Here is a 23,112-nt window from a genome sequence, read left to right on the forward strand (position 1 = left end):
ACCCTGGTGGGGACAGGACACCCGCCTTCCCTGAGGTAGACAGGCCTCGGCTCCTCCCTGGGTCCCGGCACTGGCCTCTGCCCCCTCCACCCTTGCTCCCCTCGCGCCTGGCTCTCCTCGGGGCGCATGTCCTCCCTCCCTCTGTCCTCCTTCTCTCCCCTACACCCTTCTTAGAAATGAAGTCATCTAGAAAAATAATCAAAAAATAGAAAGGAAAAAAAAAAAGCTAAGAAAATGGGATTTTTTTCCCTTTCAAACATTTGGTGAGACACCTCCCACACGGATGAGTGTCCACCGGGCCTGTTTTTGTCCGAGGGAGACTCAGGCCTGCACCTCCTCGGGTGGCAGGAGCCCGGGGGCCTTCTCCACCCTGGCCTAGGGTCTGCCCTGGGCCTGCCCTGTGGCCTGGCAAGTCAGCTCCCTGAGGCCTGAGGGCCCAGCGGCGCCCTCTGCAGGAGCCCCAGCAGCCACCCCCCCAGCCCCCCCCACCCCCACCCCCCCAGCCCCCCCCACCCCCACCAACCCCCCCCCCCCCCCCCCCCCCCCCGCCACCCGCCAGGCCACCGGCGGTGGGGTCAAGGTCGGGGTACCGGCTGCAGATGCTTGGGACGGTGAGGTCTCTGCCTGCGGTCTCTCCCTCTTCCCGCCGGCCCACGCCCACCTGCAGACTTCGCGTTTGTTTATGATTTATACTCCGCCTGCTTCCCAGAAAGCTCCCGGCACTTGCTGAAAAGCGGTTTCCCCAAGTGCGGCTGTGCCCCCGGCCAAGCCCACGACACTTCCCGGGGCCTCACAAGTTCTGATGGCTCCGGGCCGGGCTCCCGGTGCCCACCGGGTCTGGGCCCCCCACGCGGCCTTTCCCGCCACCCCCAGGGGCGCCCGGGCTCCAGAGACACCCTCCCGCCCAGGGCACGGCCCCGGGCCTCCTCCAGTGTGGGGACCACTCCCTTCCTCCCCGCTGCCCCCTCCGGGGGCCCCAGGGGGCCCGCACCTCTCTTCTGCCCCTTGGCTGTGTGTCCCGCGCCCCGGAACCCGGTACCGGCCACCCCGCCCGCCGCTGCACCTGGACCCTGAAGGCCTATGACCAAGCCGTGTGACCGTGGCCGGGGATCCCCTCTGCGTCTGGGAAGGTGACCAGGCCCGGCTTCGGGCACAGGCTTCCAGGGGGCGTCACGGAGGGAGGAGGATGCTGGGGGGGGGGTGCGGCTCCGTGTGACCCCACAGGAGGGGCCCGGGTGAGGAGGTGCCGCCCGGCCACCGCCCGCTGGGGCTGCTTCTGTTCACGCCTTCAGCTCCGACCCCGACCCCAGCCCCGGCCCCGGCCCAGCTGCAGCCTCAGAACTCCTCGCTTGGGGCAGGACACTCGTCCCCAATCCTGGCCGTGTCCTGGCCTCAGCCCGGCTTCCCTGATTTCCGGCCGCGGGAAAATGAGCGAGCGGGGCGGCTCTCCCTGCCCTGAGCCCAGCGACGCCCCGTGAGGGCACAGGGAATGCAAACTGGAGACGGCCCCAGAGCAGGTCCCAGGCTTCCTGCCGCAGAAGGACGGGTCTCTGGGGCTCCGTGTCCTGCCGAGCCAGCTGGTGCCCTGCCGGCCGCCCCGACCACCTCAAGGAGCTCGGGATCCCCCTGGCCTGGCCCTTGGGGGAAGCCCCGGCGCAGTGGGCCCTGGGCAGGGGCTGCCTCGGGAACCTGGGGGCCGGTTCTGCTCCCCTTGCTGCGGGGCCCCGAGGGCCGTGGAGGTTGAGGCAGAGCCCGTGTCCGCCCGGGCCAGGCAGGTGGCCGCCCCAGGTCAGGGCAGCACGCGCCCCTTCCCGGCCGACCACCCCAAAACCCTGGCCACGGGAGCTGACAGGCGGCAGGCGCAGAGGAGGGGACACCGGGGCTCCAGCTCCTGAAGGAACCGCCGTGGCACCACAGCGAGGCTGGGACCATCTGGCTGCCGGGTGGCCTGTGCCCTGCTCCCCACGAGGCTGGCAGCACATGGTGGCCCCGCTTAGCCGTCTGCGGGCAGCCCGTCCAGCTGGAGGCTCGTCCTGCTCCATCGCGCGTGAGGACGGGCAGCCAGACCCACACGAGCGCAGGCCAGGCAGTGGACAGTGACCGTTCGGGAGCACGACTCACGGCAGGAGTGGCCTCGGGGGCCGGGGGGAGTTCCGAGGACCGCCACCCCCACCCCCTCCCCAGCAGCCGCCCCGCTGCCCCCGTCGCCGCCGCCGGGATTGTGCTTCCCGCTCCCCTGCACGGCCGCCATCCTCGCCCGGGAGTCCCTCCCGCCAGGCGGAGAGCCTTGGGGGCGCCCCAGGCCCTGGTCCAACGGGGCACATCTGGGCCCCAGAGCATCCCGAGCAGAGGGGGCCGGTGTCTGAGGGTAGGATTCCCTGAGCGCCTCGCTCCTCCCACACGAGCGAGCTTTTTCGGAGCGACATGTTGAAAGTAAGGCACTTGGTACGTGGGCAGTCGCTCCTTCCTGCTGGCTCCCCTGCCAGAGAATCACCCCGGGGGAGGACGGGGAGGACGAGGAGCAAGGAGCCCTCATTCACCTGCTCGGTGTGCAGTGTTCCCCGAGCACCTGCTGCGGCCTGAGCAACAGCCGCTGCACCCCCGCTGCACCCCCTGCGCCGTTCAGGCCGCACCGCGCGGATGGCGCTAAGGCCTGTGCACAGAACACCGGCAGGGGGCGGGGGCGGGGGCGGGGGCACGGGGAGGGTCGTCTGCTCAGGGCGTCGGGCTGGGCAAAGCCCCAAGGAGGTGAGAGCCGGGCAGGTCTCTGTGCGGCGGGGCGCAGCCGGCCCAGGCCCAGGGGCCTGCAAGTGCAAAGGCCCTGGGGCAGAGAGGAGCGAGGGCAGGAGCAGCAGGTCCCAGGGCCGGCGGGCGTGCAGGGCGCAGGGAGGGAGTGGTCCTCGGGAAGGCTCCGCCTCTCCATCCGGGGACCTGGGGACCGCGGGGAGGGGGCACCACGAGGTCACGGGCTGCGTGTCGAGGGCACACGGAGGGAGACCCCGCTCTGGGGCCGGGGCGGGAGGCTAGGCGAGAGGGCGGCCCGGGGCGGAGGGGGCAGCACGGCGCGCGGAAGACGCGCCCAGGTCCGCGCACACCCGCCCCCGCCCCCCCGCAGGTGAGGGCTGCGGCCAAGACCACGCCCCGGCCGGAAGCCCCGCCCCGCCGGCCCCCGCCAGCTCCTGCCGGACGGAAGCCGGAAGGGCGAGCTCTCGCGAGAGCATCTCCCGGGCCCCGCCCCTCTACACTTGGCCAATCACCGCGCGCCCGAGCGCGTCGCCGTGGCAACCCCGTTGCGTCTCGGTCCGGGCCGGGTCCTGATCTCCCAGACCCGGGCAGCCGGGCCTCGGCGCCCACTGGGTCCCTGTGCCGCGCTTGGCGCGCAGCGGCGCCCGCACTGGGAGGCCCGGGGGCAGGTGGAGGCGGGAGGCCGTCCACCCCGTTCACTGTCCAACCAACACTCCTCCCCCTCCCCTGGAGCGGAGCAGCCGCGGCCGGCCTGCCGGGGGTGGGGGGATTTACCCCGCCCCTCCCGGCCCTCGGCCCCGCCCCTCCCGACCCCCGATACCTGCAGTTAGGGCCCCCGTCCCCGCCCCCTCCATGGCGAGCTCAGGGCCGCCGTTGCTGGACCGGGAGGAGGCGGGGACTGGACCCCGGGCAGCTGGGGGCCGTGGGCGGGGGCCGGCCTTCGGGGCCGCGGCAGGGAGGATGGAGGGGACACGGGGGCGCGGGGCGTCCGCGGGGCTGCCGGAGGGCAGGTGTCCGCAGCGCTGAGCCCGGCCCCGCGGTCCAGCGAGGGGGACGCCAGGGTGCAGGCCTGTGAGCCTGGGGGGCGGGGGGGGGGGTCGTGCGCCTTGACTTCACCCAGAAGTCTGACTCAAAGGAAAGTTACCGCGCCGGGGAGCAGCACAGTTGGCTGGAGAACTTGGTTTAAAAATAAATAAATAAAATTTAAATTACATAACTAACACGTGTTCGGTATAAAAAATTTGGAAAACACAGGAAAGTATAAAAACTCTTGATCCCACCGCAAGACAGAAGCGCCGACAGGCTGGCGTTCCCGTGGCCGTTGCAGGCCGTTGCGTGGCCCTTGCAGGCACGTGGTTTCCCGGCAAGATGTGGGGTTGAGCCCGGGGGCGGGACCCTGGTGCACGGAGCTGGGGAGCGGGGCTCCCGGTGTGCTGTGCTGTGCTGGGCCGGGCTGGTGCTGGTGCAGCCTCTGGCCGCCAGAGCTCCACCTTCGTCCTACAGAGGGGGTCCTGGGGTGCAGGAGGCCAGGGTGCCGGGGTGGGAGGCAGGCTCAGGATGAGGCTTGAACCCAGCAGTCCTGGTGAGCGAGGGTCCTGGGAGAAACAGGAAAAGTGGCCAGATCAGACAGGGAGGCAGCCGGGGCCGAGTGCCAACCCTTTACCTCTGCCTTTAGGACCAGTAACCAGAGGAAGACCCCCCCCCCATATGCACCCACCACATGGTTTCACCTTAACAGGACAAGGCCTCGTGTTGTGGTCAGCATCCAGGAGGAGGAAGCCCCTAGCTAGCCCAGCCCCCCCACCCCTGGACAAAGTTGGAAGCACCCCGTAGATGCATAGAGTGGGGTAGGGTGCTTCCTTCTGAGCCGGGATCGGGGTGGTCAGGGGTGCACAAGTCTGGCCCCTCAGTTCTCCTGGCTGAGCATGAGCAGTCGTCCTGACCCTGTTCTCCAGGGTCATGGGAATGACCTCACCGTTCAGCTGGACACGGGTCAGGCTGCCGCCCCCTCGGACACCTGGGCAGGCTGGGGCATGGACCACACGGATGTGTCCCGGCTCCTGGATGCCTGCAGGTTTGGGGTGGTTTTATTTTTTTGACAAAGTCTGTCTTCAAGGGAGTCTTGGGTGTGATGGCCTCCCCGCTCCGAGGGCTTCAAGGTGGCAGCGGGGGTAGGCTCCTCAGTGCTCCTCCCGCAGGATGCTCTGTGTTCCGGCTGCTTAGAGCGAGGAAAACAGCCCTGTCCTGTGCACGTGGCCGGTTGCTCATCTCAGGAGCCCCTGGGAGTCCCCTCTGGGACACCGAGACCACCCGCTCGTCCTCGCCCTCGCTCCCTCTCGGCCTTGCAGGGCAGGGAGCGCCCCCCCCCCCGCCCGAGTAGCCACAGAGCGCCCACTGCAGATGCCACACTTGGGCTCCCAGACACGGCGTCCTGACTCGCCTCCCAGAATGTTTCTTTCAAAAATCACTACCTACTTCTCCTTGCTTGAAACCATCTGGTGGCTTCCTATATCATTCAAAGTAAAACCCACAGTTCTTTCAATGGTGTAATGAGGTGTCAGTCACCGACCGTCCACCGACCCCCGGGAGGCCACCTGGGGTGAAGCCGCGGAGTCTGCACGTGTGTCCTCAGGAGGGCTGCACGTGTGTCCTCAGGAGGGCGTCAGCCAGGACTTGGGAGACCCAGCGCCGGGGCCTCACGGGTGGGGGGGGGCAAGGAGGCAGCGTCATTGTGTGAGTAGTATCCTAATAATTCTTATCCGGAAGGCAGGAAAACAGGGCAAGCTGAGGCCAGAATTGGAAAAGCCATTCGAATCTGGAGGAAAGGGGGGGTGATTGTGGAGTCTGGACAGTGTGTGCGGTGTTTGCACCCAGACATGACCCGGCGGCGCTCTTGCCTTGGTCTCGATTCATCGCCGTCACAGAGAGGCCTTGAGCGATGCCCCTGTCCTGTGACGTTGACCCTAAATTTGTCGGGTCGCCAGCAACCACTCCAAGGCCTGCAGCTTGTCCCCTCCCACGCCCCCAGTGAGACCCGCCCCCCCAACCCCCGAGGCCTCGCAGGCCCTCCCCAGTGGCCAGGCCCTCTGCCCAGTGCCCTCAGCCCTGGCTGCCTTCCCTGCGGGGCCTCATGCTGCGTCCTTTCATCCTGGGTCACTCGTTCCTCAGCAGACCCGTCCCCACCGCCCGTCCTTCCACCTCCTGGCCCGGGCTCATGTGTCTCCCCGTGCCACCACCAAATCCCGCAGCCCAGGGGGGCTGAGTCACACACGAGTGCATCCCAGTGCTGGAGGGCACGGAGGGTTTGTGGGGGTAGCGCTTGTCCCCCCAAGTCATCCGTGCGTCTGTCGGTATTGGTGGGCCCACCTGGAACCCTCCTCTGCTGGGGCAGGTGGGTGGGGGAAGTACACGGGCTCACTGGGTACTCTCACCGCCAGATGCCCAGGGGCCAAAGCCTGGTGCCCCCTGAGCCCTAAGGGGAAGAGACCCTGAGCTCAGAGCCTGCCCTTCACTGTCCCCGAAGTGGGTCTGCCTCATTTGTGCGGGGGACCGGCCCCCAGCTGGAGGCAGGGACCCCAGGGCAAGCCAGGCTCAGCCACCTGGCATTCCTGGGACGTCAGGCTTAGGGGCCTCTCTGCTTTGCTTTTAAAGATTTATTTATTTGTTTGAGAGAGAGGGAGAGAGAGAGAGCACGAGCGGGGACAGAGGGAGGGGGAAAACCTCAAGCCGACTCCCCGCCAAGTGTGGAGCCCAACACGGGGCTCCATCCACGCCCCCGAGACCATGACCTGAGCCCAAATCCAGAGTCGGACGCTCACTCGACTGAGCCACCCCCTGCTGTGCGATGACCACGAAGCCGTCAGACCCTTGTTCCTTCCTGGGGCTGCTGGGATGGGATCCCCCAAACGGAGCGGCCTCGCACATACAAACGTATCCCGGACGGTCCCGGGGGCCCAGAGTCTGACCCCAGGGGTGAAGTCAGGTGTGAGCAGGACCTCGTGGTGGCCCCGAGGCAGAATCAGATCCGCGTCTTCCCATCAGTGGAGCTGCCTGCAGCCCCTCCAGGACCAAGCCTCGTGGATGCCGCGGTCGGGCCCCCACCCCCGTGTCTGCTCGGCCTTCTCCCCGGGTCTCCGTTTCTTTGACCAAACGTCCCCCTTCTTGTGATGCTGCTGCTGGTAGGATCGGAGCCAAGGGATCCTCACCTGGATCACATCTGCAGAGACTCTGTTTCCAAACGAGGTCAGGCTCTGGGGTTCTGGGTGGCCTGAGTGGGGGGGCGCTGTTCAGCGGTGCACAGCGCCGTCCCTAAGCCTGGAGCACCCAGGGTCCCGGGAGGGCTCCCACGTTTCCCCTCCCTTCCTTCGGCGCCCCCTTCTGCCGCGTGCTCATGGGTGGTCCACGCTGCATGCGTGCACAGCCTCCTCCCCGCGGGTGGCTCTGGGCAGTGGACACTCGGCGAGTCATCATCCAGGATGGGGGGCAGCGGCTCGGGGCTCCCCTCCCACCCCCACCCCCACTCCCACCCCCCGCGATGTCGCCCTCTGCCCCCCTCGGCCCTGTCTCAGCTTTCTCTTCCACAGGCTGTCGCCTTTCTCCCAGGATGCCTGAGAAAACCATGGGCTCCCCACTTTCCTCCCCGCACCCCTTCCCCTCACCCCTTCCCTCCTCCCGGACCCCCGGAGGCGGGGGACGAGGGAGGGCACAGAGCCGGGGGCGCCTTTTCACACCAACAGAAGCCATGGGAGGGGGTCCTAACTGGAGTCCAGCTGGCCTAGGACTTCTGCTGTTCCCGCAGAAGGGGAAAGCACTCAGCTCTTATTTCAAAGAGCGTTTCTGGTTGTTGTTGTTGTTTTTTAATTCTTTCTACATCTGTGCTAACATTCTGTGATTCTTAGAGAACCAAAATTCTGAAGAGCAAAGCCCAGAGCCAAGAATGTTCAAGCCAGCAGGGGCTTCTGCTGCGAGGAAGGACGCGTCCCAGGCTCTGGGTGGGGGACACGGAGCCACGCGGAACACTTGCATGTGTGTGGCCAGCTGCATGTGACCAGCAGAGGGGTCCTGGGTGCCCACGGGGAAGGGGAGGGTTGGGGATGAGTAGGATTTAGTTAAGAAGATGATTTCTTGGCTATGACACCAAAATCACAGGCAGGAAAAGAAAAAAAATACACAAATTGGATTTCATCAACATGACAAACTTTTGTGCATTAAAGGGTACAACTGAGAGTGCAAAAAGACAAAATATTCAGAAGTCATATGTCTGATGAGGGATTCGTATCCAGAACATGTAAAGAGCACCTATGAGTCAACAACAAAGAAGCCAAACACCTCGTTTGAAAACCAGGCAAAGAATGTGAATGGATATTTTTATTAAGATTTTTTTTAAATTTATTCCTGAGAGACACAGAGAAAGGCAGAGACACAGGCAGAGGGAGAAGCAGGCTCCCTGTGGGGAGCCCGATGCGGGACTCGATCCCGGGACCCGGGGGTCACGACCTGAGCCGAAGGCAGATGCTCAACCGCTGAGCCCCCCAGATGTCCACGGATGGACATTTCTCCAGAGAAGAGACTGAAATGGCCAACAGCGGGTGAAGAATCGCTGTATCACTGTACTGTGTGATATCACAATGTCACGAATCATTATGAAACACAATCCGTGTCTCCACGAGATACCACCTCACACCTATTAGGATGGCTACTATCAAAAAAAAAAAAAGAAAGAAAGAAAGAAAAAGAAAGAAAGAACGAAAGAAAACAGAAGTGACAAATGTTGGTGGAGGAATTGGAACCCTAGCACATCGCTGGTAGGAATGTAAAACGGTGCAGCCACTATAAAAAGAAGTTTGGCAGCTCCTCAAACCGCTAAACATAGAATTCCCATATGATTCCACTCCTGGGTGCATACCCCAAATAACTGACAGCGGGGCCTGAAACAGATCCTGGTACGCCCCTGAGCACAGCAGCCCTATTCACAGTAGCCGGAAGCTGGAAGCAGCCCACGTGTCTGTCCGCAGATGACGGGAGAAACAAAATGTGGTCCATCCACGCGGCGGAGTATTACTCAGCCGTGAAAAGGGAGGGACAGCCCGACACGTGCCACAGCGTGCGCGGACCCTGAGGACACGATGCTCCGTGAAGTCAGCCCGGCACAAAAAGGGCAGATAGCGTCTGATCCCACTTCCACGAGGGGCCTGGATTCATAGGGACAGACAGTAGGTCAGAGGCCACGGAGGTCACCGTGAGTGGGGGGCAGCGGAATGGGCCGTCGACGTTTTACGGGGACAGAGTGGGAGGATGAAAGAGTTTTGGGACGAGGTGGTGGCGGAGGTGGCGCAGCGCTGGGAGTGTAATCAAAACCACTGAACTGCACGCTTCAGTGACATTGAATTTTATGGGACATACATTTGCCACAATTTTTAAAAATTAGTAGTGTGACACGTGAAAGCCATCGAATCATGTACTTAAACGGCGGCATGTAGGACAGGGAATCGTATGTCAGTCAAGCCGTCAGGAAGCTTTGTGACCCCCTGTGCAACGGCCCCTAAGTTTGGAGAAGGGGCTTGGCACCCTGGAGTGGTGGCTGTGTGGAGCCCGGCGAGGGGGTGCAGGGGGCGCAGGGGTGTTGCTGCAGCCGCACCGCGCCAGTGCCTCTCTCCCTGCACCCCGGCGCTGCCCAGCGCCTCTGGCAGCAACTCTGCAACTCTGCAGGCTGCTCTGCGCTGAGCACACAGCCTCCCCTCAGAAGCCAATTTTCTGCACAGCGACAATGTTTTATCCGTGCCCACTTTAGCAGATGGCCCCCCACCTTGGCCTGAATTGAGAAGCACAGAAATCAAACGGGACAGACGGCTTCCTTGGCAATGTCTCATAGGCATGCAAGCCTGCAAACTCTCACCAGCCCTCCCCCGCCTCCCCTACCTCCCCTGCCTCCCCTGCCCCGGAGCTGCCCAGCACCCCTTGTAGCCAACCCCCTCTGCCCGGTGACCACCCACCGGCCTCGCGGCCCAGGTGCCTGCCCCCCGCAGGTGCTCAGGGAGTGCGGCCTCCAGGCTTTGCATCGCCTCAACCCCGTCAGCCCCCTGAGCCCTGCACCCCTCCCAAGAGGGAGACCACTGGGGTCCATGTTGATGGGAGGCCCAGCTTGTAAACGGGTGGGCGGCCGGGTGCTGGGAGGGACTCTGGGCTCCAGACCTTCAATGCACCCCCCTCTCCACCGCCGAGGGCTTCTGTGCACCCCGGTTGACATGGTGGCTAAAAAACTTCCAGGGTGGGACGCCTGGGTGGCTCAGTGGTTGAGGGCCTGCCTTGGACTCAGGGCGTGACCCTGGGGTCCTGGGATCGAGTCCCGCATGGGGCTCCCTGCATGGAGCCTGCCTCTCCCTCTGCCTGTGTCTCCACCTCTCTCTCTCTCTCTCTGTCTCTCTCTCTCTGGGTCTCTCATGGATAGATCAATAAAATCTTTTTTAAAAAAAGAAAAAAGAAACTTCCGGGGAGAAACCATGACCCAAGGTCTGCTACCAGTGATGAGACATGTGAGCTCCTGCGTGGCTGAGAGGGCAGGGGTCTCTGGCCGGAGGGTTTGAGGAAGGACAGCAGGGACCCTGAGAGGACAGCCAACACTGTGGGAAGGTCTGTGAGGGCAGGTCCCATGACTATGGGACTGATGGCGGGGCAGGGGACACACACGAGGGGCAGGAGGCCAGGGGGCCTGTGTGAGCAGGGGTTCGGGGCAGAGGACGACACTGACACCCCAGGACTGGGGACATTGGTCCTCAGGCCCCAGGGAGAGCTCAGAGGGACCGCAGAGTCCTCTGGCGTTACCCTTTTTATACCAGGGGGACATGTGGCCCAGCCTTCCAGGGCAGGGACCAGGTCGGGTCTGCAGGGGTCTGGTGTGGAGGAGGACGCGAATCCGCATTGTAGCTTCAGGTAAAATGCACGATTTCAAGCAGATCCTGTACTTGGCAGTGGGCTCTTTTGAGTCTCACCCAGACCCTCCCCAGGTCACTCTCTGCTTCTCCGTTGCCCCTGCGGGGGGCCAGGAGTTCGACGAGACCTGGAGCAGGTCAGCCGTGCAGGACAGATGCTGGCTGCAGCCCTGGGTGGGGTGGGGAGGGCTGGGGGAGGCAGGAGCGGCCCAGCGGCCTCCCAGGCCTTCCAAGAGGCCCTCGCTGGGCCCCAGGGCTGCACCGACATGGCCCGCGGCCCAACCTGGAGAAGACCACACCCCCCAACCCGGGCAGCTCCCCTCCGCATTCAGGGAGGCCCCATGGGGAGTGAGGGGCGGGGCTCAGCCTTCTTGAGGGGGGAGGGATGCAGGAAGAGGAGTGGGGAGCTGCCCCCCTTGTTACCTGCCAGGTGGTGACAGGTGAGGCCACTGAGTCCTGGGCTGGGAGTCAGGAATCCCGAGGTCTCTTTCGGGCCGGCGTACACGAGCTGTGTGACTTTGAACACGGCCTCTCTGGGCCTCGATCCCCTCATCCGTAAAATGGAGGGGTTGGGCTAGGGGACCCTCGGGGCTCTCCATCTCACAGGCCTTTGAGACTGAGCTTTGTCCCCCCTCAATGACGGAGCTAGACAAAGCCACAAATCAGACAGGTGGCCTCCTTGCCCCGTGTGATTCGACGGCTGAGGGGTGGTGGGGACGCGGGGCACATGGTGGGTGTCCACGTGTGGGAACAGGTGGGTGGAAGCTGCACCTCAGTATAAGCAACCGAGCACAGGATCCAAGGAAGAGAACACATGGGGCGCCTGGGGGGCTCAGTGCTGAGCGTCTGCCTTGGCTCAGGCCGTGACCCTGGGGTCCTGGGATCGAGTCCCGTGTTGGGCTCCCTGCATGGAGCCTGCTTCTCCCTCTGCCTGTGTCTCTGCCTCTCTCTGTCTCTCAAGAATAAATTTTAAAAATCTTAAAAAAAAAAAAAAAAGGCAGATAACAGAAACATGTAAAAAAACTCCCTGGTGGAGCTGTCTGAAAGCGGGACAGACGGTCTCTGTGGGATAGTGAGCTCCCCATCACCAGACGTGTGCAAGCCGAGAGGAGTTTCAGGCGTCTGATGAGCTGCCGGGATCGCTGACCCCCAGACACTCTGGAGCTGACGTCCCAAGCCTGTGTCCCCCTGCTCAGACGCCCACGCGAGCCGGCGCCCCTGAGAGGTCGTTTTCCGTTTCAAGGCCCCCGACGTCATTCATTGATGCGCCAGGATCGGGAGAGGTGTGGAGAGAAACTCGTTTCTTTTTTTTTTTTTTTTTAATTTTTTATTTATTTATGATAGTCACAGAGAGAGAGAGGGAGAGAGGCAGAGACACAGGCAGAGGGAGAAGCAGGCTCCATGCACCGGGAGCCCGATGTGGGATTCGATCCCGGGTCTCCAGGATCGCGCCCTGGGTCAAAGGCAGGCGCCAAACCGCTGCGCCACCCAGGGATCCCGAGAAACTCGTTTCTAATCATAGTTGAAACACCCGAGCCTTTGAAAGAGCTCCTCGGGGAAATGAAAAACTTCAGTGACGTTATCGCGGGCCTGACCACGCGCTTTCCTGAGGGGACGCAAAGAGGCAGAGCGTGGGCTGCGGCTGTGGGGATGGCCCGGCCCCGGCCCGGCCACAGGGCCAGGTGTGAGGTCTGCAGCCCCCGCCCCCCCCAGGCAGCTCTGGGGCCGAGAGGCTCCTCCCGCAGGCACAACCCGGAGAACTGACCCACCGGCCACCAGGGGCCTCGCTCACGCCCCAGCCAACGCCGGCTCCCGGAACCCCAACAGAGGCCACTGACCGCACCGGGCAGGAAATCCGTGGGTGAGGTGAGGAGCACGGTCAGTGCCATTGAGAAGCCGGGGCTCACCCCTTCTGCGAAGCCGCCGCGCACAAGTGTGTTGGGGTGTGGTGGGGAGACCAATCCACCAGGTGGGCTATTTTTGCTCTTGGTCCCTTTGTCCCTTGGAGCGGCTCACGAGCTCTATGTGCATGCAGAGTCTAGCTCGGCTCGCGAGGGGCCGGGAGGGCAGCCCCCGCCTCACCTGCCCCCCTTGTCGTGTGAATGTGGGGATGCTCTCCTACTTGAATGCAGGGAAGGGGCCCGGGAACCGCAGAAGAGGGGAGGTGACCAGGCGTTGGCCACGATCCGGCCAGCTGTGACATGGCAAAGAACAGAGCAGGGTGGCTTGGGAAGCACGAGCCCGGGGTGGCCTGGAGCGTCGCCTGGCTGTGCGGTGGTGGGGGCAGTGCATGCGCCCAGGAGGGAGCAGGACTGCAGGTAAGGCGAGGAATGGGGGCGGGGGGCACTCTACACCCCAAGCCCAGTGTGGCCACACCCAGCCAGGGCATCCCTTCCCTCTCTGTGCCAGTGGCACCTGTGAACCCCAGCCCCCCCCAGCGTCCCCCACACCCATGTCCCAGCATCAGCAAAGGCCGTGAGACTGCCAGGGGCACAGTGCCCGGGCGGCCCCTCCCTGAGGCAGGTCGGGGTGACCCCGGCGAGCTTGAGGAAAGAAACACTCCACGCACACCACCGTCTTTCTTCACTCTTTACTGTGTAAAAATAAACTCAACAATTCATGTCGTTTCAGCAAGAAAATGAAAAAAAAAGCAATACCAGTAGAAATAGTGCATTTCCAGAATTGCTGATGGGAGGTGGCAGGTCCCATGGTTTTGACCCATTTGATACCCAAAAGGCTGCAGATCATATGAAAAATGTACAGCTTTGGTTAGCAAATAATGAAAAAGTAAGATACATTGATTCTCTTTCATATTATACAGTATATACATTGTAACAATATCAACCAGAGGGGGTTTGCTTTGTTGGATTTGTTTGTTTTTGGCAAATAAGACAAGATCGGGACTCTAAGTATTGGGCTTTTTTTTTTTTTTCCTCCTCAATGACTTGTTCCCTTTGGACAAATTGCACTTAAGTCCACTGTGCCCGGAAGTGACACGTTTCCCATCATTAGCTGAATAAATGTACACGCTGTGTTTTAAGAGATGAAACCACGGCTGTGTCAAGCCACATTTTGGTTGCCATGAGATTATAAAGTGTTCTATCCTCTTCGTGTTAACAACACGCAACCCTAGTTTCTTCTACCGGGATTGGAACTGACCATCAAGTCCTGGACTTGATGGGCTCCGAGGCAAAGGGTCCACCACGAATGGGCCAATTCGCATCCTGGTCCCCAACACCTCTGAGCGCACGTGGCCCCTCTCTGGAGCTCATTGGAATGACTGAACCTCACGCCAGCCTCTACCCCCCTTCACTGCCCACAAGACACCCCCTTGGTCTCAGGTCCCGGGGCTGGTGACAAAGTGATCTTTGCAGTCTTAGAAAATAAACCGGGAATCTACAAAAAGGAAAAGAAAGCATACAAAATGTATCTCTTTCTTCCAAAATACACGCTTTCAATCCTACATTTTGGCGGAGCCTGAAAGTATTTTCCAGGGAGATATAGGTTGAGTTAATTTTATAGGTTTGTCCTTTTCTTTCATAAAAATACTCTTGTTTGGTAATAAACTTTTTTCTTCTACAGTAAGAGAAATAATACTGTGTTATCAAAAGCAAGAAGGCTTACGATTCCAGTGGGATCTAAGCCCCGAGGGCCCGGAGAGCCTCTGTCGGCAGCTCCCCCAGCTCGGACACCCGGGGAGCTGTGGGACACCAGCTCGGCAAGAGCCAACACCGCCTCGGCAGTGCTGTGCATCTTCTTATTTTATAAAACGGCTTACCTGAGATAGGCATGTGGTATTCAGTGCAAGAGGGAGCGTCGGTCAGATTAAGGAGATGGGAGACTACGTGGATTAGATCTGTGGCTGTGTCATCAACCTTTCTCGGGGCCAGCAACGTGCCAAGTGTGAACACAGTGAGGGAGTCAAGGGGCTTGGCACAGGCTCCGGAGAGGGGCGGGGAGGAAGCCAAATGTCAGCTTCTGTCCCCGGCACCGCGGGGGTGCGGCCGGGGAGGGCGAGGAAGGTGCACGGGGCACGGGGGCCACGGGGGTGTAGGCATAGCGTCTGGGGTCGGCTCTGCCCGGCTCTGGCGGGGGCAGAGGATGGCTTGTGGTCCTGCACGGACAGCTCCCACAGGGCCCACGGGGGGCACACGGTGGTCTGGGGTCCGCTAGATCATCGGCAGGGGCTGGTGGCAGGTGCTGACAGGGGAGCACCCAGCACCCCCCCGGGCCTCTGCCTAAGCAACAGCCGCCGGGGGCTGAAGTGAGGGGTGGGGCCGACCTGTCTAGAGGGGTGATTCCAAGCTCTCGCTCCGTCCCAGTCAAGGGCTCTGTTCAGGCTCCTTGTCAACCTACATGTGAAAAATACTTCTTGTTGTGTTTGGGGAGTGGGGAGGAGGGGAGGGAGACGGCTCCCTCACCGGGCCTCCCCCGACACCCTTGGCTTGCTTATCCAGCCATTTTCGGTAGCTACGTGGATGGTCACGGAACGACGGGTGGCAGTGCGCACACAACACAGAACCAGAAGTCCATGCAGGCAGGGGGGACACACATCGGACCAAAGGAGCAAGGGACGCGCCACCCCAAGGAACATGCAAACACAGAAGATCCCTGCAGATCCAAAGATGCCACAACCCGACGGGCTCTGACGAAGCACGATGGTCTCAGAAAAAAGCCACTGTTGAACCACAACACGCAGCGCGCGCGCCCGGCCCGCACCCATTCTGGGGAACGGCCACTGGGTGCCGCGCGGACGCCCACGCGAACACTAACACAGAGACAACAACACAGACACACACAGATGCACTAGGTTTCCGACACAACACGGACCTGCGTTTAAAGAGACAGGTGCCCCCGGGAGGGACAGAAGATGGGAACACCTGCTCCTCCAGAAGAAATGTCTGCAGCTGTAGATGAGCCAGGCAGTGCGGGAGAATTTCTAGAAAGACGTGCCAGCCTTTTGCTAATTAGACTCCTGGCGACAGAGTCCAGGGTGCGACCCCCAGATGGTACAACAGAGCAGGGAGCTCACCGTGGGCGTGATCCGTCTTGGAGCGCGAGCTCTCTCTCTCTCTCTCTCTCTCACTCTCACTCTCGACACGCGTGCACACACAAACACACACACACATACGCTCCCCCCCGCCTCGGAAGGACTAGGAGGAAATGTGTATGGGTGCTGTTCACGGCGGGGAAGGAAAGGTTCTGGGGGGCCTGGGGGTCACCAGCTGGTGATGGGTGGGGGCCCCTGCAGGACCTGTGATGGGGAGCGGGTCTCAGGCCCTGCCGGGCTCTGTGTGGAGGCATCGGGAGGCCCTGCCACGGGGAGGACTGGCCGCCAGCCCGCAGGCCCCGGGGGTGCGGGAGGAAGGGGGCTGTCAAGATGAGCTTGGACCTCACCACCGCACACGTCCAGCATCAGGGGCCCGACCTGGCTGGGTCTTAATCAGAACGTGGGTTTCCTGGTCCAACGGGTCCTCCGTGGAGCTGACCCGCGGACGCCTCCGGTCCCGCCGCCCAAGGCCGAAGGCGAGGGGGCCTCCTGGGCCATGGGAGGGACCCCTCCCCCCAGGGGCGCCAGCCTGCAGCAGCAAGGGAGGGACGAGCCCGCGGGCCTGGGGGCGGGCACCGGTGCTGGGCCGAGCTGAGAGCTGGGCATGCAAACCAGCTGGGCGGGCACTGGCCGCTGCCCGAGGCCGGCCCCCCGCCCCCGCCCCGCGCCCGGCCACAGAGCACGAGCTGCCACCCCAGGGCCCCATCGGGGACGATCCGCTCCTGCTACGAGAGAGAGTCTCTGCGGAGAGGCCCCCCGGCCTCGAGCCAACCGCTGAGAGGCACGTATCATCCCACACAGAGACCGGCCGCGCCAGACAGGGTTTGCGAAGACAGACGCGGGCGCGGAAGAAGCCACGCGGCCCTGGGGCCCACGGGCGGCCCAGGCTCGGCAGGTTCACATGTTTGCCCCATCGGGGTTTCCCGACACCGCGGAGGGAGGAGGAAAGGAGCTAGCTCATTCTGAAAGAAAGCGCCTCCCCGAGACACACACACTCACACACACTCACACACACACGCACATGTGCGCGTGACACACACACACACACACACACACACGACCTCACCTACGGCCACATGGGCCTGTGAGCGCGAGCGGGGAACCAGAGTGGGCTCCCCCAGGGGAGCAGGGCCTCCCCTGGGGCACGAGGGCGAGCCAGGCCGTGTGCGTGCGCATGGGCGTGTGAGGGCCTGAGTCACTCCTGGGGAGAGGGAGAGAAGGAGACACGAGAGGGTCATCACCACACAAGCAGGGGGGAGGCTCGGCCGGCAGGAGCCTCAGTTGATCTGGCGACAGGCTTCGAATGTCCACTTGGTGGCCCCCCCGTAGATCTCGATGTGGGACTCGGCCCAGGCGATGACGTTCCCCGCGAGGGCCTTGCTGCTGCAGGTGGCCAGGTTGTACACCTCCCCGGGGGTCAGCTTGCGGTCCCAGATGTTGAAATGGGCCAGCTCGCCCACGAACGCTTGGGTGGCATCGAACCCGCCGCCCAGAGTGTCCTCGAAAGAGAAGCAGAGAGTGAGGGTGGAAGGGGCCATGGAGGGGGTCTCTCGAGGGGGCACGTGATGTGTCCCCTTCAGGGGCTCTCTCACACGGACCCCCAAGGACATTTCACATCCTGTCTCTGGGTCTTCGGTGACGCATCGGTCCCCCTCCCACGGGGAGCCCAGGAAAGGGGACACTGCTGGCCATCTGTGCCCCGGATGCAGAGCTTCTCCCGGAAACACCTGCACTCTGCCTCACCTGCGGCCCGTCCCTCCACCAGTGAGGGGGCCAGCGAGGGGGCCGCTGGGGCCTGGTACCACCACAGGAGCAGGGCCCGGAGGAGCTCAGGTGTCACTCCTTGCTGAGCCCAACAGAACAGAAGGCCTGGGACCCTCCCACCTGCGCTTCCCTCTGGCTGCCCAGCGGGACACAAGCCATTTCCAGGAAATAAATCACGCATCGCTAAAGGCGGACTAGCCTTCCCGTGCCCGGGGGTGTTGCTGCAGCCCCCGAGAGCACGCAGACCGAGCCCACTCCCACCCGCAGGGCAGGGACCCTGCCGCAGCCGCCGCACAACCGGCTTTCCGTGGCTCCTTCCCTCCTTGCTGCCCCCGGTCACCCGGCCACCCTCCTGCCATGCTGTCCTTCCTCTGGTTCTGGGGCTCCTCCCCCCGCAGCCGGCATCCCCCCAGCTCCCAGGCCAGTACCTGCTCCTGGCCCAGCACCAGCACACCCTGCGGCTTGATGGGGTGATAGGGTGCCAGGTTCTCGCCATTGCCACCCTGGGTGCCATCCTGGTAGGCTTCCCAGACCCCGTCCCGGGTGGTCCAGGTAATGCAGATGTGGTGCCACTGGCCATCGTTGATCACAAAGGGCAGCTTGGCCACCTGGGAGGAAGCAGGACACACACAACACGATGGACACAGGGCACGGCACAGGGTCAGTGATCGTCGCCACTCACCGGTTCAACTGTTACTCTTCCCATCACGACGTTTAAAATAATTACCAGGGGCCGTTAGAGAATTGTCTCGGCACCTGCCCCCCCACCCCCCGAGACGTTATTGTCCGCCGGCCCCATCCATCAACGAACCATGGAGTCACACAGGAAATGTGACCATTTGTCAAGGACCCCTAAGGTCCATCCGAACACACAACATCCTCACCGCTCCTCACCCTCCTCCCTCTTTGCTGGTCTACAAAACCGGCCCTGGGAGGGAGAGGCCCACCGCTGGGGTCTCAGCTCACATCGACGGCTACCGTCTGGGCCTCTCCGCTCTCCTGCTGGGTCTACACTGCACAGCCTCTGCAGACTCCGACGCCGGGGGGCATGGCACCGGCCCTTTTAAAGCGCAAGGCCAGCCTCTGGCCTGGGATTTCCCTCCCTCTCCAGCATTGGGGGGTGGGGGAGGGCGGACTGTGCGACCCATAGACCCTTTCACTTGGGGCTCAGAAAGGAACAGCCTTCTTGGTCATGGCGCCCGCAGTGAGGGCTTGGGTTCCAATCCCCAGCCTGAGCTTGAGATGTTTACTAGCAGCGCTGGCACAGCGACCAGGGGGTTGGACGGCTGGCAGCTCGTTCTGAGCTTCGCAGAAGGCCAGGGTGGAGAAGGCTCCCCGTGGGACGAGGCCGCACCCTCCAAGGGCCCAGAGGGCAGGGGTCGAGCAGGGTATAGGTCTGTATTCTGGAAGAATCTCCACCCTAGAATTACCACCCGGGGAGCCTCTGCGGTCCTCCCCCCCTCCCCCCCCCAAGGAGCAAAGCCAGTTCTGCGGCAGGCTGGGGGAGGAGGAGCCAGGGATCGATCCCAGGGACGCAGGACCCTCTGGATCATCCTCTGGCCTCCTTCTGGGGCAGTTCCAGCTTCACCCCGTCCATGGAGCATGGCCAAGGGCGCCCTCCTGCCTGTCACATCCCCCCGAGTCCTGCCTGCCTGCCCTTCTGGTGGGGCCACAGCCGCGTCCCTGGCTGTGTGTCCCTCCCGCTGCAGACCCGCCCCAGCAGCCGGGTGGGCCTGGGCCCCCACGACGCTGTCCTACAGGGCCAGGTGGGCAGGGCCCCTACCTTGTCGTTGATGAGGATTTCCATGGGATTGTTGCCCCACTCGATGAGCACCAGCTCGTTCGCCTGGCCCGGCACGGCGTAGGAGAAAGGTGTGCCCACCCCGGGCGCCGCGCTGGACTTCAGCCACATGCACACGGTGAACGCGTACATCTCCGGCAGGCTCTTCTTCACCTTGGCGTACATGTAGTTGGTCCGCAGCGGGAATGTGAGCTGGAACTTGTCCCCAGGGCGGTTGTCCTTCTGACCTGGAAAGGACAGGACATAGTCCTGTCATCTGTACCTCAAAGCACTTGTCCCTGTCGTAGGAACCGTTCGGTGCTCCCCTCCACCCGCACCCGCCCCCCACGCTCTGGGAAGCCGGACAAGCACACTGCTCTCCCTTCTAGAGTAGCTGAGAGGGAGGCCCAGCAGGGTCAAGCGTTGCCCTGCCCGAGGGCACAGGGCTAGAACAAAAGAGCTGACCCAAGATCTCTGCACTCGCTGGTCAGGCTCCCACATCCTGCCCCTTGGGAGGCAGGGGGGGTGGGGGGGAGCGTGCGGGGCTGGAGGCTTCTGTGCCTAGGCTGCGCGGTGGGCACGGGCAGGGAATGGGTCAGCGCTCAGTGAGTAAACTGGCCCTTGACGGTGCAGCCCCAGGGGCAGGGGGTCTCCTGCAGCCTGGCTCCCCCCAGCAGCCCCTTCACAGACCCGATTCCAGGGATGCAGGCTGGCGGCCGTGTTCACAAATACTCGTGTTGGATTCCCACCCGAGACAACCAGGCCCCCGGTGCCCAGCACACTCCTCTCAGGCCCAGGACGTGCTGCAGTCCCTGGCCACTCTCCTGACCCGATCAACCAGCCTCGAGGACTCCGGCTATTTCCAGAATGCCATCTACCCCCATGGGAGGGAAAGGCGTTCTTCTGAGGCTCTTGTAGAGCCCCGCACGGAGGGCAGGACAGCAGGGAGCCGGCCCCCAGCCCCGGCCCAGCGGACTGTTCTGAGCACTGTGCCACTCACTCTCAGGGAGAGCTTCCTCTGCGTTTCCTGAAAAATCAGGCTCCTGGCCTGATAGCTTCCCTTTACACAACAGCCACCAGCTCCCTGCCTGCCAGCGATGTCTCAGGGAACGCTTGTCTGCCCCCTCCCCACCCACACACACACTGGAGCTGTGGCCCTGGGTGTGGTGTGACTGACTCCAGGCAAAACATTCCAACCCAGCAGTGGGCACAGGCACCAGGCTTGGAGCCAGGAAGACACACACCTGCCAGCTCCTGGGTGTGCTCCGGGGCTCACCAGGGAGCCCAGAACTAAACAGGCCCCCAGGCCAAGAATTATTTCTAGAAGGCATCCTGCTGGGCCAGCAACCCGCCATCCAAGTCAGGTATCAGGGAAGGAACGGCAGGGGCAGGGCTGGCCCACTCAGGGCTCCCCCAGCCATCTCGGCTCGCATTCCCGCACCCCCCCCACACACACACCTTGGAGCAGATCCAGCCCCTGGCCTCCCTAGGGGGTAGTTTTCATTCCCCCAACCTCCCCTCCCTCCTTCTCCCTCCTCCCCCTCCCTCCCCCGTCCCTCCTTCCCCTGATCTGTTTTTCAGTTATATAACATGCCTTAAGATGGCACTGTTTAAATCCAGCCGGCACATTTTGCGGTCCAAGAAGGGTCACGTGGCCCCGCTCCCAGCCCAGGACCCCCCCTTTTACAACCTTGTTTGATTTCCGTGACTTCAAGGCTGAGCCCAGCTCATCTGTGAGCCCCGGGGTGCAGCTGGGGCTGGCCAGCGTTGGTGAGCCAGGAACCACAGGACATGCAAGATGCCAGGGCTTGTGGGTCACTCAGGAAATAAAACCACGGGGAGGGGTGCTCACCTGAAGTGGGGAACCCGGAGATCCCCAGAGGACACCAGGGGTGCATTAGGCGTGAGAGAAAACCTGCTCGGGGACCAAATCCACTGGGCACCGGGAGGACCATCCCCAGCCGGTGCCCCGTTCTCTGCTGGGGACGGGGACCAGCTGGAGCCGGTCTTCCTCGGCAGGGAGGGCTCGGAGCGCCACAGCTACAGTGCAAACTTACTGAAGATTAAACAAATCGGACTTGGAAAAATCCTTCCAGTGTGTGTGCGCAGGGGGTGCAGCCGACACCGATCAACCCCTTCCTCACTCTGCTTCCCTTCCCTCCTGAGGTCCCCAGCCCAGGGGGCCCCAGACCTACCAGGAACACTGCCTGGAAACCCAAAACCCAGGGCAGGGACTCGGGGAGCGGGAAGGGGCTGGAGGAGCTTCAGGGCTTTTACAGCCTGGAGCTGAGCGATGCAGGAAGCCAGGACCGGAGGCAGGGTCCGGTGGCCCAGGGAGCCGGGTGGCCCAGGGAGCCCGGCGGCCCAGGGAGCCCTGCTGGCCGGCAGCATGCCGGGGGACCCCCCACCCTGACCGCCCCAGGCTACCTTTCTCCAGCTCGCTGATCCGCTGGTGCAGGGAGGTCAGGGCGCTCTCGATCTTGACCCTCTCCTCGGTGTCGTTCTTGGGGCCACCCTTGCCCTCCTCCAGAGTGTTCACCCGAGACAGCACCTGCCTCTCCAGGTCATCGATCTTGCTCTGCAGCAGATCCTTGAGGGTGTTGGTCTGGCTGGAGGAATTGAGCCGGCTGTACTGCTGCGGGGGTGCAAGGGCGGGGGGAACGACATCGTTACGCGCGGAGCGGGACCCAGCGCAAGGCCCGCGGCGCGGTCCCCTCAGGGCGAATGCGGGGGCGGCCTGGCGGGGAGCCGGGGCGAGCGGCCGTCTGCGGGGCCCCTGTCGGGCACCCGGCGGCCCGGGCGGGGTGGGGGAGTCGGGCCGGGGCGGGGGCGGGGGCGGGGATGGGGGTGGGGCAGGGCAGAGGGGCGCGCGAGCCGGAGGGGCAGCCGCGGCGCGCGCGGACCTCGAGGTTCTCCAGGCGGGTTTTGAGCGACTGCAAAGTTTGCCCGAGTTGGCTGAGCGTCTCGGCGGCCGGCGTCCGGGACAGGTCGCCCATGGTGTTCTTGCCCGCGCCGGGCTGCTTGCGGCCACCGCCGGCCCGGGCCTCGCCGGCGCCCGCGTCCAGCGTGCTCTGGCTCTCGCAGCGGCCCAGCTTGGTGGTCAGCTCGCGGATGGTCTCCTTCTGGCTCAGGATGGTCTCCTTCTGCTGCAGCACGGTCTCGCGGAGCTGCAGCACGCTGCTCCGGAGCTCCTCGGCGCCGCCGGCGGCCACGGACGCGGCGCACATGTCGGCGTCCACGGGCACCGAGGTGCAGATGAAGCGCGTCGGCCCGAAATCCTGGGCCGCGCTGCCCAGGAGGCAAAGGGCGAGCAGCGCACAGGTGCGCGCGGCGCGGGGGGCCGGCATGGCTGCGGGCGCTGGGACCGGCGCTCGGCGCGGCTCGGGGCTCGGGGCTCGGGGCTCGGGGCTCGGGGCTCGGCTGGGGCGCGGCTGGGGCGCGGCTGGGGCTCGGCTGGGGCTCGGCGCGCTCCGGGGCTCGGCGGCGGCCCGCGCTCTGGGCGCCGCGCTGCTCGGCCGCGCAGTCCGCACCGCCGCGCTGCCCGGCCCTCACTGCCGCCCGCGCTGCGGAGCCCGCGCCTTTTATGCCGCCGCGGGAGGGGCCTGGGCGCTGCCGACGTCAGCGGGGGAGGAATCCCGCTTTAATTGTCTGCGGCCCGGCCCGCGGCGCGGCGGGGGTCGTGGGGGCGCGCCCGGGACCGCGTCCTCCGCGTCCTCCCCCGCCCCCCGCCGAGCCGGCACCGCCGCCCCAAGGCCCGAGAGCCGCGGGAGGGGGGCGGGGGGGCGGGGCGGGCTGGACTGCAGGGTGGGCCACCTGCGTGATGCCCCCGGATCTCCGACGGGGCT

The 23,112-nt window shown here is 63.7% G+C and overlaps 1 protein-coding gene and 1 long non-coding RNA gene across 2 annotated transcripts; both read right to left on the reverse strand.

The window, feature by feature from the left end:
- Window positions 1-3,909: 3,909 nt before the first annotated feature.
- On the reverse strand, window positions 3,910-4,686 carry LOC144287146 (uncharacterized). Its single transcript, XR_013355032.1, has 2 exons — window positions 4,476-4,686; window positions 3,910-4,340 (listed from the first exon to the last, which is right to left on the reverse strand). It is a non-coding gene; the product is annotated as an uncharacterized LOC144287146 (long non-coding RNA).
- Window positions 4,687-13,249: 8,563 nt separating this feature from the next.
- NPTX1 (neuronal pentraxin 1) lies at window positions 13,250-22,644 on the reverse strand. The gene is made up of 5 exons (XM_077854543.1): window positions 22,171-22,644; window positions 21,695-21,902; window positions 19,271-19,515; window positions 17,916-18,095; window positions 13,250-17,222 (listed from the first exon to the last, which is right to left on the reverse strand). The coding sequence occupies exons 1-5, from the start codon at window positions 22,612-22,614 to the stop codon at window positions 17,001-17,003; spliced, it is 1,299 nt and encodes a 432-aa protein (XP_077710669.1). The 5' UTR covers window positions 22,615-22,644; the 3' UTR covers window positions 13,250-17,000.
- Window positions 22,645-23,112: the final 468 nt, after the last annotated feature.

This window comes from Canis aureus, chromosome 16, assembly GCF_053574225.1.
Source record: "Canis aureus isolate CA01 chromosome 16, VMU_Caureus_v.1.0, whole genome shotgun sequence".
Classification (NCBI taxonomy): Eukaryota; Metazoa; Chordata; class Mammalia; order Carnivora; family Canidae; genus Canis; species Canis aureus.

Excerpts from the sequence above, each read along its gene's own strand:
- NPTX1 (XM_077854543.1), bottom strand. The coding sequence starts at position 22,614 with ATGCCGGCCCCCCGCGCCGCGCGCACCTGTGCGCTGCTCGCCCTTTGC. Across the intron at positions 19,516-21,694 it reads GATCAGCGAGCTGGAGAAAG|GTCAGAAGGACAACCGCCCT; the intron begins GTAGCCTGGGGC and ends TGTCCTTTCCAG. Across the intron at positions 17,223-17,915 it reads TGGTGCTGGGCCAGGAGCAG|GACACTCTGGGCGGCGGGTT; the intron begins GTACTGGCCTGG and ends TTCTCTTTCGAG.